This window comes from Misgurnus anguillicaudatus, chromosome 16, assembly GCF_027580225.2.
Source record: "Misgurnus anguillicaudatus chromosome 16, ASM2758022v2, whole genome shotgun sequence".
In the NCBI taxonomy this organism is placed as follows: Eukaryota; Metazoa; Chordata; class Actinopteri; order Cypriniformes; family Cobitidae; genus Misgurnus; species Misgurnus anguillicaudatus.
Window position 1 is genome coordinate 4,291,516 of NC_073352.2, and position 14,609 is coordinate 4,306,124.

Consider the following 14,609-nt stretch of genomic DNA (forward strand, 5'->3'; position numbering starts at 1 on the left):
TGACAACCCATCAAAATAAAAGTCAGTTAGATGTAATAAAGTTTTTAGATGTAGTTAAAGATGTAATTAAAGATTAACCCCCAGGGGTCCAAAAACGCGACACCACGTTTTCTCCTTATCATAGCAGAATCAACTTAAAATACCCAATCATTATTAATAATGCACTTACGTGTTTGACATCATTTGAAACTGTGAAGGGTCCTCTTTAATTAGTGTACATTCACAATAACAAGAGATCTTTGTGTTTTTGTCAAATAAAGAAAATAAACAGGGTGCGCATCCAGACATTTCTGTCTCCGCCAGCTGTCTGTCAAAACACGTTCCAAAAATCAATTGAAACTCCTCGAATACTCGTCACACAAACATAACAGATATCCAAAGAAAGCCTGAAATGTCTACTTTTAAACAAGCTAATTATAATCGAAAACAAATATTGCCTGTTTATATATCTGCATTGAAGAGAGTACTGTTTTTCCTGGCTTATCTTTAAGTTAGATGTAATTAAAAATTTGTGCTTTCATTTTTAATTTAAACAGTTTTGTTATATTTGTGAAATGCAATGTTTTGATGAAAATTAATTACTTTGTTTCTATTTGGTTATTTATAGAAAATATGAATTTTTACATTTTTTTAATTCAGTTTATTAAACATGCTGTTTGATAAGTGCAATGTAATTAACCATTAAAGAAACTGAAAAAGTAAAAAATAAATAATCCAGAAAAATTCAAGCAGAAAAAATGGGATAATAAACTGCATTTCAAAATAAATAATTTAAAATAACATAAATCCCCATGAATGTACATGTTTTCAGCATAAGAGCTTGTTAAAAAAAAGGCCAAGCAAGTCCAGTGGGGCAAATCATTTAGGATCAAGCTTTTAATCTTCAGGATGATAAAGCTGTGATGCTCCTTATTTTTAAATTTGGTAGCATCGGTTCAACCTAAAAAAATTATTTTGAGCCCTGTAGTGAGAATTAGAGTAGAGGTCTTCACTGATCCACATAGATCCGAAAACCAGAGGTCCGACCCGAAACCCGATCAGGTTCGGGTCTAAAAGTTTCACGAGTGCCTTAGACACGGGTCAGGAATAATAATAGCGGCATCGGGTCTCGGGTAATTTAAAATGAATGCGTTTTTGCCGAACGGACCCGCAGACCCGAACTCTCTTGCATGTGTGCGTCAATGTCCTTTTCAAACCTCTCATCTGTTTGCCAAGAGCGCTTGCGACACTGTGTGGCTGGCGGTATGTTAGTTTTCATTGAGACAAACATGGCAGTCAATTTTAAATGTAGCCTACATTTTAGCGATTACCTTGATGTCGTCGTCAGATAACAAAGTAAAACAAATGGAGCAGTTTTACATTCGTTTACATTCGGGTCCAATCGGGTAAAAAAAAGCCACTGGTTCGGGTCGGACCCGAGTCTAATTTTCTCGTGTCTGGTTTTTCTTTTAAAAAAAAAACAAAAAAACAACGTATTTATGCACGTCGGGTTCGGGTATAAAGTGATTCGGGTCATTTCGTGTCGGGTACATTTCTTTGGACCCGAGAAGACCTCTAAATTAGAAATATGACTCCAGGTTTTGAGAGATACCTGACTTATCTTCATATTACAGTGACTAGATTTTATCCATGACAGCTATATATGACCAAACGTCTATCAAGCCCTATGCTCATCTGAATCTCTGATTTAAAACTTGATAAACAAACGACATGCACCTTAAACACTGAAAGATGGGACATAAGACGTCCAAAATGAACTTCACGAGGAGACTTCAGCCGAGACGTGGAGGGAGGTCTCTTTAACCCCCCAAAACAAGCCCTCTGTGGTGCTCTGCTGTAAATAAGAGTAAACAGAGGCAGCTGCTCATAGCTGTCGTGTACGAATGAACAATTGAAGGCCAGCGGGATGTTGTAAAATCTCCAGGGGTTGTTTCTTCAATGACTGCGCACCTGCGCTCAGAGATGAAGGGGACGGTGCTATTAAGAGATGAGAGCTGAGAACCGTTCCTTCAATAAATGACTTTCAGGCCAGCCGCAGGAGTAAATAACAGGATAAATAAAGCCCCTCCCGGGGTAAAGTTCAAAAATAAAATGCCCAGAACACAGGTCCGGCGCATTCGACTTTCAACAAAAGATGTTTTCTGAGAAGAACAAATGCTAATTTTACCTTGGGCAGCATGGGCGTGGCTCTCTTGCTCTTCTTCTCAGAAGGATCGTCCAGCTGGTCGGGCTCAAACGAGTACAGCTCAGTCAGCTCGTTCATCGTAAAGTGACGTTCGATCTGTTGCTGGTCTACGACTCGGAAAGACAGCGACTGTTTGGCCACCTGTCGGTCATAGATCTTCTCCTCCATGGTTCCCTGTAGGAAAAACGTCTTAGGCCACGCTCATCTGCAACCCAAATCTGACAGGGCTTCTAAACACACATAAATTTAGTTTCTCACCTGAGCCAAAAATCTGTAGACAAACACCGTCTTAACTTGACCGAAGCGATAGACCCTGAAAATACTCTGAATGTCGTAAGATGGGTTCCATGAGGCATCGAAAATTATGACCCTGTTTGCAGCCACCAAGTTGATCCCAAGAGAGCCAGCTCTGGTTGAGATGAGGAACAATCGACCCCTGTGGAAAGCAAGAAAACAAGAGCTAAACTCTCATTCAAGGGTGAGGAGAGGTTTCATCGCTTTTTTCTTTTTTAAGCTTTAGTGCCAAACGTTTGGTTTTGAGGTTTGGAAATCTTAGTCATACTGAAATCACCGAGCACTTGAGATGGAGAACAGGCTAAGTGTCTTTGACAGCTGCTCGCTACTTCAAGAGGATTTGTGCGTACCGAGTATTACTGGTGTCGTTAAAGTCTTCTGCCCATTTCTTTCTGGTCATGGCATTAGTGGAACCGTCCAGTCGGTAGTAGTCGAGGTTTCTGAACCACTTGCCTTCACCTTTAAAACAGAAAACAAGCCGTTATGCCACAGGTTTCTCACAGAAACAGAAGAGGTCTGGAAACGGGTTTACTGTACATATACGGTGAGCTCAAAGAGAGCATGCACACGAGATAGGTGGCATATTCAAGTATTTTAATATTGCGGCCTCCCACAATCGTGTTCCTAACTAACATTTGGGTATGTTTCCAATTACTCTTCTGTGATCTTTTCATTACAAACTGCAAAGCCTTAAGCGGACATTTTTTTTGTGGAATAAAAAGTCAAGGTCTAATCATTTTTAAAATGAAAACAAAAACAGCTGCTAGCAGGTTTAATTCGAAACATGACCTTATTCCACAGACTTCACAGTGTTTACATGCGTCTGCGGCCACTTAACCCAGATCTGAGTCAGATGTGTGCACAGATAAACCCTCAGGTTTCACCTCAACACACAGTTTGAACAAGCAGGACGAAACCAATCGAAAAAAGTCCGCTGGACAAACGCTGTATACTGGTGTTTATTATTTGCGTACTTGTTTAATTTACGGCAAATATGTTTCAAACGAAACCAAAGAATTATTCATAAACATACAACAGACCATTTAAAGTCAATGTGAAACAGAATTCAAATAAAGTCAGCTGGTATCTGCTTTTGTCCATCGAGAATGACAAAAGTAGCAATGCCCATCTTTTAGCTATTGGTTATCAAGACCAATAGTTAGCTTTATTATTTTTCCTTTGGAATAAATGATAAAGTATACTAACAACATTATTTTATGAGATAAATATGTATTTTCTGTTTATCGCAGATTTGCGCAAAACTTTTGGATTATTTTCTAAATGTCGACTATTGTGAAATGACCATGTTTACATTAACCGATGATATGCGGCTATAACGTGTTTTTTCCTCTCGCGATAAATTATTCCAAACATCACGTCGACTGATGTTAGTATGTTTACTAATATCACATCCACCGCACAAGGCATTATTTTTAACCAAAGGAGATGTATCATCCAAACATTAAAGAGTACATTTTACAAGACTTTTTTAAGATGTCAAATAAATCTTTGGTGTCCCCAGACATATGTGAAGTTTTAGCACAAAATACCATATAGATAATTTATTACAGCATATTAAATTGTCACTTTGTAGGTGTGAGCAAAATGCGCTGTTTTTGGGTGTGTCGTTTAAAATGCAAATGAGCTGATCTCTGCACTTAATGTCAGTGCTGTGGATAGTACAGATAAAGGGGCGGTAGTATCCCCTTCTGACATCACAAGGGGAGCCAAATTTCAATTACCTATTTTTCACATGCTTGCAGAGAATGGTTTACCACAACTAAGTTACTGGGTTGTTCTTATTCACATTTTCTAGGTTTATGGAAGCAATTATAGGGACCCAATTATAGCACTTAAACATGAAAAAAGACAGGTTTTTATGTTATGTATCCTTTAATGCCAAGAAAAGCTTCTTATAGTTAGAAGTGGCAACGTATAGGAGGGAATATTACATGGTTTTAACATTATTGGCAACATTATTGTTTAGACATTATTGGCAAAGAAAGCCTCTTATACTTTGGAGCAGGCACATATTGAGGTGTTTCTGGGAGGTTTTAATACATACCGTGTCATCTTCAAATAATAATTATGTGACGTACATGCATCAGGTGACTTGAAAATGCAAATAAACTGTTTCCATTGCGGAATATACCTTTACCGAATTGCCTGAAAACCACCTAATGCGAGCGTACTTTTTTGTGATATATGGGAGTTTTTGCGAAAATTTGATCAATATGCGCAATTTCATTCCGTATTTTCCGGACTATAAGTCGCTCTGGAGTATAGGTCGCATCAGTCAAAAATGTGTTTTGAAGAGGAAAAAACATTTATAAGTCGCAGTGGACTATACGTTGGGTTTATTTAGAAAATGATAAAAAAATAAAACGTAGCGCTTTTCTAAGCGGATTAAAAGAGGAACTATATTGTATGGCGTAATAGCACTTTTGGGAGTACTTCGACTCGGCGCAGTAACACCCTCCCTCTCCCATTATGAGAGGGAGAAGGGGAGCGGACTTTTCAGGCGAGTTGAAGTACTCCCAAAATTGCTATTGGTTCATGTGAAATCATTTTGATGTACAAGTCGCACCTGTCTGAAGTTCCAGGTCCCCCCAAACCATGAAAAAAGTGTGACTTATAGTTCGGAAAATACAGTAATGGAAACGCAGCTATTGTGCATTAAAAAAAAAACTATACAGTAAATTCGAATTAAATTAATGTTCACAATAAGACACGCTTGAAGAAATTGTGAATTTTTGACAAAGTAAACAAATATAGACAACACAAGTTTATGATGTCACAGGACATGTGCAGGGAGATCCAAACCTATATAGTAATGACCTACATGACTCAATAACTCACCTTTGTACGGTGAAGGTTTGCCTTCCTCTTTGGCTCTGCCTGCCAACTCTAGAAAATCTTCAATCAGGTCCAGAGAGATGAGAGACTGACTGAACACCAACCTGATGACACACATGATCCATCAGACACATCAATATATAACACATATATAACAGAGCTGTCGATCAAAGACAAAGTCTATCTTTACTCACACTTTGTCTTCCACAGCCTCAGCCATGCGCAGGATTTCAAACAGAAGCGAAATTTTCCCAGAATGCTCCAGCACTTCAGAGTCGGCCTCGGTCACAAACTCTTTGTACCACTCCGGTGACGGGCTGCCGGGGCGGGAGTTTGATGAGGGCCGAACTGAGGAAAACACCCATCATAGAGACACAATATTTTAGCCTTGTCATTAATACGACAGCAGACATTCAACAACCTATTTACAACAATTTGTCCCAATATGACCCTTTCACGTACTGTGTGACAAAGCCCTGATGCACTCCACAGAAAATATGGTTTGATACAGCATAAACTTTCAGCAAAATTTGCACTGGCTGTTAAACGCATGAAATAATAGATGGGTGTGACCTGAAGCTCCACCTACTTTGACACAGACATCATATCTTAATCACTTCTTTATTATTCTCTCATGTGTTGTAAAATTTAACAACTCATGAACGTTCACAAACTGTAATGTCATAAAAGACTAATGAAATATTTTCAGACGATAATCGTCGCTCTCTGTGCAACTTAATGAGAAGTTATTTGTGTTAGCCTTTCACTGCCACCCTTGTCTGTTTTTACAGCATCATGGCAAATATCATCTTTATATTAACCACAGCTGGTTCACGAATCGATTACCTGATTTACATTACACGTTCATTACATTGTTTGTAATAATAAATAAACAAAACTACTGTGGTTAGTATATAAGACCAATGAATAAACTAGTTGTATAGGATATCCTCATAAATTTTGTAAGGCGTACCCTCCTCGACAGGTTCGGCTCTGTTCCTGCCCTCAGGGTTTCCTCCTCGTGAGCTGGTGTTCCACTCTTTAATCACCTCCAGGTCATCGCTGTCGTTCTCCGAGCTCTGCTGTTTCCCTCTGCCACGTCTCTTCTTCCTGTGTGTCATCATCATGAGCCATCAGATCAGTCACATGAGCCATCAAACAGACCAATTACAAACCAGACAGACAGAGCGCGAGAGAGTCGAACCTTTTGGGCTTCTCGTCTTCAGAGGACAAACTCATGGATGACTCCTCCGTCTCTGAGGCGATGAACTCCTCCATACTGTCCTCATCAAAGTATCCCTGTTAGTGAGCAGGAAAAGTGACAGTAGACTGTTCAGCACATCCAAATTTGGTTAAATCATCAAAATAACTCCCTGGTTTCATTTATGAGTCATTCGATAATTCATTTCCATGGATGATTATTGTGCTGTGAACCAATGAATGATCAAGCAATGATCACTTTTATATTAGGGCCTTTTTTCTAATTCCTTTTATACAAAAATCCAACAGATACCCATTTTTTATCTTGCAAAATTGGCATATTCTATGCTGGAATTTGCAGTTTTTGTGCTGTCCGAGGTTTTGTTCTTCAGATGAGTTCTAAAATACATTTCTGTATATATTTCTTATAAGTATTAGTCCAAAATGATCATTAAATTATGAGAAAGGGTTTTTTTTTTTTTTTATATTTTGCTCATACATCTACATTAAATTATCCATTTAGTGTATGTCCGAGAAATCCGTGTCAACTGGGTTACTCTCGATAAAACCCCATATAAATCAGCAATGGTTTGTTCCAAACTCACAAGTGCAACATCAAGGGATGTTTTTTCCTTTTATAGAGGGAAATTAAAAGACAGTGTGGTAACTTCTCCTCTTCAATATTTTATTTTCAATATTTGACTCTCTGTGGTCATTAAAAATCCCAGGATGTCCTTCGAAAAGAGTAGGGGTGTGCCCCGGCATCCTGGCCAAACTTGCCCATTGGCCTACTAATCATCCCTCATACTATTTGGCTATATCACTCGGTCTCCTCTCCACTAATAAGCTGGTGTGTGGTGGGCGTTCTGGCGCAATATGGCTGCCATCGCATCATCCAGGTGGATGCTGCACATTGGTGGCGGTTGAGGAGAATCCCCCGTTTATACGTTAAGCGCTTTGAGTACTGAGAAAAGCAGTATATAAATGTAAGGAATAATAATATCTATATTATTGTCTGCACAAAGAGTAGATTAATTTACCCTCAACTGTGTTATCAACATATTCTAGCGAACTTGCGTCACGTGTTATATTGTAATATATAAATGTGTAGAGAAAGAATATAAAAACACAAGTTAATCAAGGTCATGTACTATCAATTCAAAGGTCAACAGTTTGCACAAGGCCCTAAAATTGCCCCGAAATGTCAACTGTGTTACCTTGTCAACTGTGTTACGCGTCAACTGTAACACAACTGACAAGGATTAACGCATTAGAGCTTAAGCTTGCCAAATAAACAATTAAGCACATTAAGGCAATATAATATTCAACAAACTAGTTTATTTATCAAAAAATACAGATTTTCTGACTTTTTGGCTGACACAAAATGTACCCCTAAATATAGAATGACTCTTTTATCTCTGAATTCAGACTGTGGCTGTAATGCTGCGGTCACACCAACCGCTGTAGAGGCGTAGTGATATTATGCACTGCCAGAAAATAGTCCCCTTGATTACTTTCAATGGCAGGGGACTATTTTCGGTCAGTGTGTAATATCACTACAGCAGCAAAGTCCTTGATTATTACGCCAGAATGAGAGTATAGTTCCTAGCCATATCGGACTAAAAATATTACAACTTTTAATTTTCTGTCGGTCTTAAGCCGCCTTTCCACTGCACACGAAAAACGACGTTTTTGAGCGTTGGATCCGTTAAAAAATTTGAACTTGTGCGACTAAACCGCATGCGATATGCCGACCGGAAGTTATGATTTTCATTGTATTCCAATCACAAACTGTGTGTGAGGTGAAAATTATTAATCCTTTTGGTTTAACTTTATTAGTAACACTTGAATCCTTAAAAAACACTTTTGATTACTGATAAGTAATACATTATTAATTTAATTTGTGTACGTTATTATTTTAATCTTGTCTTTATATGTTCTCTCCAAAAAAATATTAGCAATCTTTGTTATATAGCTGTTTATTGTTTCATTCATTTGCGTTCATTTATTTATTCCACCATGATAAACATATTACAATGAAGCCTCTTGCGCTGGAACAAGCTTCTCTCCTATATACGATTAAACTGAAACTTCATTACTAGGGGGAGAACTTCGACTGTTGTTTCCGTATGTCGTGTGCAGTGGAAAGGCGGCTTTAGTACACGATGTAACTACAGAAGAGTCAAGTTTTAAATAGAAAAAATATTGAAACTCTTTGGTTATTTTAAAGTGTCCATTTAAGTGTTCATGTAAAACCTATGATAGGATTTATCAATCAGAATGATTTCCTTCCAAATTAGGCAAAATTTGTCCACATAAACATAGCAAGTGTAAAAAGCTACTTGCCATGTACACCATGTTTTGGTTCTCACAAAGCAACTCTGCATTTTACTTATCACATAATCACCATTTCAATCACTCTTTCAAATAGCCCCACCTGTACTGAAATCTCATAGAACCGAAGTCTTACTCATGAATATTAATCATCAAACATGTGAGATCTCTGCTTACAGATGAACTTACTATCTCACAACTGTCTTGTGTTTCATTATTCTTACAAAATTGTTAAACATAATTATAAAAACTGAACTCAACCATCTTTATTTCTGACAAAAAGATTTTTTATTTGGCTACAAACCTCATTTTGCTTATAAACTTTTCAAGTGGTAACCTTTGGTAGTCTGTATGTGAGTTTTCAGAGCAGTCTTTATTCCTCTCACCTTGTTTTCTTTACTGATATAGTCCAACTGAAGACACCACGGATGAGTCCAGATTCTGCTGAGCATCTGGAAATCCTGGAAGAGTTTGGTCCCTGTACGGCTTCGTGCACCCTCCAATCCGGAACCGCTATCTGTACAGAGAGTGATGTTTAAACGAATAGTTCAATAAGTTATTTTTTATTAGCACCATTCCAGCATCTATATTCATGGTGAGAACCAGTTAATCTACACACGACGACCATTTGGCATCTCTAATTCACCTAACCTGCATGACTTTGGACTGTGGAAGGAAACCAGAGTACCCAGAGTAAACCCACATTGACTTCACAGAGAAAGACTTACTGAACCAGACGAGGCTCAAACTGGGGACCTTCTTGCTGTGAGGCAACAGTGCTACCCACTAAGCCACTGTGCCGTCGCAATATAGAGTAGCATGGTAGGATTAACATTATTCCAAATACTCCCTTATTCAATAACACAGATTTATCCACAGACTATAGCAGCTCTGAATGTGAGAAACAATGGTTTGTGTAAAGCGGCCCACCTGGGCTAAAGTACAAACATTAAGGGACAGGAGGGAGGGAGGGAGGAGTGACTGCCTGGTGGTCTCTGGAGGTCCGCACCGTCAGTCACAACAACATCACAGTAGCATAGCAGCGGCTCAGAGGAAAGTCGCCCTAATGAGCCTCTGGCCGGAAAAATCTCCCAAAGCTCTTCATTAGATAAGGACGTGGGAATTTGTTCAGATAGCCCTACGGCCTGGTGCCAGCTGCCTCTCTTTCTCTCTCTCTCTCATAATGTAGAGCTTCTTTAGTACGAGCACATTCACCAAACCACTTCATTGAAAAGATAGAGGAAAAAACTGCATTCACCTTTCAGACAAAAACTCCCATTTCAGCGTTTCAGCCCAGGAAAACAGAGACTGCTGGTGTTCATTCAACATGTACATGAGTTTGTAATTAAAACAACACAAAATGACACTTTTCACTTCTACAATGAAATATTTCTGAGTAGTGCTGAATTTTTAGCATGAAATATAATGTAGGATCCATCAGGAACTGACAGGTTTGTGAACAAGGCTGTAATACTGATATTGGGCGTTATGTTGCTTCCTAGGGCTTACAAATCTGGAAAAAATGAAGATCACAATTATCCCACCATTCTGAATGCCAACTGAACAAAATAACAATTTACGAGAGGTTCTGACAAAAAATGCAGCAATCTCTTTAAAAATGTTTAATTGGTCTGAATTATTTTTTATAAATCTAGACAGGTATAATCTATCTCAAGAGTAGTTTTGCGACACACATAGCCAGTATGAATGCACCACATGCACAACAGGCAAAGATTTATCCATGTCGCTTCAGCATCCATGAAAAAAAACCCACAATGAACGCGAGCTTTTTTCCGCTGGTGCATCCTTAAAATTTTATTTCACGCTGCAAGTCTAGCATGGAAACTTTGGACCTATTTTGCCCCTGAAATAGGGAACCAATCACAGAACGGGGAGGGGGCAGCAAGATGATGAACACGTCTATGCGACACACCAATTGGCTACGAGCTACATACAGACGCATTTAATAGACATTTGTAGCGCCCAATAAATGGCTCTGGGCATTCGTAAACCACGCCTCAAATACGAGAAAATGGGCATAGGGTTCCCGGACCACGTCTCATTCATTATTGCTGACCCAAACAGCCCTTCAACAGCAGAACAGAACTTCAATTCACAAGTGCTTTTAATTCTTACATTTTGAAGATTAAATGTAAAACACTTTTCTCTTTAAAATAAAATAAAATGTAATGAGTGAACAGAGAATAAATCAAGAGGAGATTCGTACTTGTAAAGTGCTCCAGGTAGTATCGATACAGCTTGCACTGAATCGGTGTTAACCGTACCGCCAACACATACTCATGTTTTGGTGGCAGAAATTTTGTAAGGGCTGTATAGTCCCTTCTCTGTGGACAAAAAATAAAAACAAAATTACATCTCAAATGTGAAAAATGTGACATCACTAGGCACTAAATAGATATATATATATATCACAGCGTGACATTTCAGTTCTCAATCGTTCATTTGGCTCACCTGTACACATCCTGCCAGCATCTCATAGAGGATGTGAGCCCGTTTTTTCATCACACGGACGTCAGTGGGGGTGGAGTCGGCACACTGACCGTTCTGGATGGGGTTAATGAATCGGTTTCTAAACTCTTTCACAGAACCCAACAGGTTCTCTTTGATGAAGGTCACCATGCAGTGATCTAAGACAGAGAGCAAACTCTTCACTAACATACAAACATACATACCTAAAGGTATTGTTTGAGATTTACAATCATGAGGCATTAGCTCTGGATGAAACACACATACAGCTATTGGCTGGTATACATACTGATAAAATGCACAATTACAATTGTGGACCAGAGTTTATACTGATGACCAAAAGCGAGTCAAGATTAAGAATTGCTTAAAAACATTTTTGCAACCCTTACGCAGATAGTTTTACAGTTATACCGCTATTCTAAAACCGTCTTGCCTTAGATTCTCAGAGGTTTAATTTTTAAACATATTTTGTCTATGAATTTTCTTGTTGAGGTAGTGATGATGTAATGAGTCACTCACACTCGATGAGGTTGTTCTGCAGCGGAGTTCCTGTCAGCACCACCCGACGTCGAGTCCTGATGGAGTTCATGGCTTTAGAAACGGCAGAAGCTTCGTTCTTCAAAATGTGACCTTCATCACAGATCACAAAATCTGGACCTGTGGATCAAAACATTACCATCAGCTAGTTGACCTGCTGGCATACAGATTTCTAACATTTTCAGGCCACTTCATTTTCACAATTTCACCAGTCATGTGTGACCAATGGATGAAGATGAAGTTGCATTAACAAAGAGCAATTTCCTAGACTTATTTTTATGAAAACCTCCATTTCGACCAAAATTGAGATTTATACTTTCGTTTGGCCGTAACTCAAAATTAGACAGTGCACATTACCCCTCATTTTGCCAGCACGGGTCACATAGAACCAGACGACCAGAGAAAACCTCTAATGCAGTCACTTTACCTGGATCAACTAAAGTTTTCTGAAAGGTTTCTTTCAGTTTCTTGCTCTTGATGTTTCGGCCCTGCGTGAGGTTGCGGTACATCTCATAACCAATGATCATGACACCACCGTCCTCCTGCCAGCGCTGTAAAGCGTATGCTCTCTCCTGAGGTCTTTTCACTGTGGCCAGCTCAGTCACCAGAAACACAAAACACACACCCGTGAATCACATACATAGCAAAAATCTCAACACACACACACACACACACACACACACACACACACACACACACACACACACGTGATGAAACGTATCATCAATTTTGGAAAATGAGACTATTGTTCTTGTAACCACTGAGCCAGATCAGACACAATAACTACTTATATTTTATAAATATAACCACAAGACCCTCACCCAACCAGCAAGCCAGGGGCCAGGGGTCTCTAACGCTACCCCCCCAAACTGCTTTTAACACTCAAAAGCAGAACCAGGCCTCTGGCCACTATGGCAACACATCAAGATTAAAGTTTTACGACCACAAAAGAATGTGGGAGATGTTGAGACACACAGAGAAACTTTCTATATACTCATGGATGTATTCACTTATAAATGTATAAGGAGAATGTCTTAATCAAATATTTCTAAACTCATCATGGATTATGTTCTTGGCGTTTATGTTTTATCAGTATATTAACTAGTTTAAATGAATGTTTAGTATTACTTAATTCAAATCATATCTAGACCATGTTTGGTATCTATGTGTTCCATTTATGATTTCCTGAATGATAATATGGATTATGGTTTGAAAACACTTATTCATATTAATATTATAAATTGAATTTCATATAAAAAACAGCATGTTGGAAGACAGTTAACTTTCCCTCTAAAAGTATGACTTCTGATTGGGTTAGATACATCTTTAAGGTGTGACCTTTTCCTCCCTAAGAACACACCCGGAGTTCTTATCTGATTTCTTATGGGAGTTTGAGTCTGAGTTCTTATCTGAGTTTTGTGTGTGGAGCAAGTTTTTCTTTCTGGATACATCATCAGAATGAGGATGCGAAACTAGAAGTTCCAAGCGTACCTCTTAAGTTTGTGCCTAGGCTTTGTCTTTTCATTTATCAAGAATCATTTGCATCAAGCTGGTTTTCTTGCTCATCATTCCTTTCAGCCAAGATCAACTGAAACCTCATCAAACTACATCAGGACTCTTTTAATGGGCAAGACATGCAAGTATCATACTTGGTCTTTTTCAATGATCGCATTAAGTAACTGATGGCTAGTTTTAGGCTTTGATCTGCTGAATTACTAATACTGCCATAACTTCATGCTTTATTCTTTTATCTACTTCAACCTTTACCTCCTTACAATGCTAAACTGTATGTGTGCGTGTTTTTTTTAAGTAGTACAACATTTTCCGGACTATAAGCGTTTTATCATTTAAATAATGATTTATTGTTTAATTAACTGATAATATGACTTTAACGTACAGACACCTATTTTCAGCCTGCTGTTCTGTCTGCTATTGTTTAGTTGAAAAACTTGACTTTCCAGATTAAATGTTCTTCAGAGATTTTGTGAAATAATTTTCTAAATAAATGCGACGTATTGTCCACTGCGACTTATATATGTTATTTCGTCTTAATCACGCATTTTTTAATGATCTGACTTCAGGGGTGCAAACTCATCAGGGGTGAAAAAGGTGACAAGACACAAGCGCTCTTATATAAGCGGATACGCGGCTTGCACGCTCCTCTTAAACAGAAACAGGTATATAGCGCATATAGCACTGTTGTCAACGGCTTAAAATCACTTAACTTAAAACTGCGGTGCGTGAACAAATGTTAAGCTTTATGACCACGCGCACAGCAACGTGACGTGGGCGCGTAACCTTAGTTAAGTGTGTGCACTCAATCTGCAGACTGCTTAAACTTCGGCAGCAAATGAGGTGGCTATAAATTGTAAAACATAACCCGCCAAACTGGCTAGTAATTTGACATCGTTACCACAATAGCTGGACATGATTTTCATAATTTCATTTACTGCTACCATGTCGCAGACCCCCCTCACCCCTCATTTTCAAAAACTCATCGGATCTAGACGAATCACAAGAATGACCTATTTTGTATCAAAAAACGGCGAATTTCGCCGAAAGGTGACAAGTTTGCACCCCTGCGACTTATACTCCGGAGCGACTTGTAATCCGGAAAATATGGTATGTGTTCAGTTAGTCAATAAAGTCACACATGATGTTGTTTGTAGTGCATGCTTTTAATCTGGAGTCACTAATCATTAAAGGTATCACTACC

The 14,609-nt window shown here is 38.7% G+C and overlaps 1 protein-coding gene across 2 annotated transcripts in view; it reads right to left on the reverse strand.

The window, feature by feature from the left end:
* Positions 1-14,609, reverse strand: part of atrx (ATRX chromatin remodeler) — a 67,667-nt gene that overhangs the window by 13,781 nt on the left and 39,277 nt on the right. For both annotated transcript variants that reach the window (XM_073854022.1, XM_073854021.1), the window contains exons 19-30: positions 12,321-12,496; positions 11,876-12,013; positions 11,342-11,517; positions 11,097-11,214; positions 9,256-9,386; positions 6,540-6,634; positions 6,309-6,445; positions 5,530-5,683; positions 5,339-5,439; positions 2,830-2,938; positions 2,444-2,621; positions 2,168-2,359 (exon numbers count right to left, since the gene is read on the reverse strand). In XM_073854022.1, the coding sequence (XP_073710123.1) occupies positions 2,168-2,359; positions 2,444-2,621; positions 2,830-2,938; positions 5,339-5,439; positions 5,530-5,683; positions 6,309-6,445; positions 6,540-6,634; positions 9,256-9,386; positions 11,097-11,214; positions 11,342-11,517; positions 11,876-12,013; positions 12,321-12,496 (1,705 nt within the window). The remainder of the gene's footprint in view (positions 1-2,167; positions 2,360-2,443; positions 2,622-2,829; positions 2,939-5,338; positions 5,440-5,529; positions 5,684-6,308; positions 6,446-6,539; positions 6,635-9,255; positions 9,387-11,096; positions 11,215-11,341; positions 11,518-11,875; positions 12,014-12,320; positions 12,497-14,609) is intronic.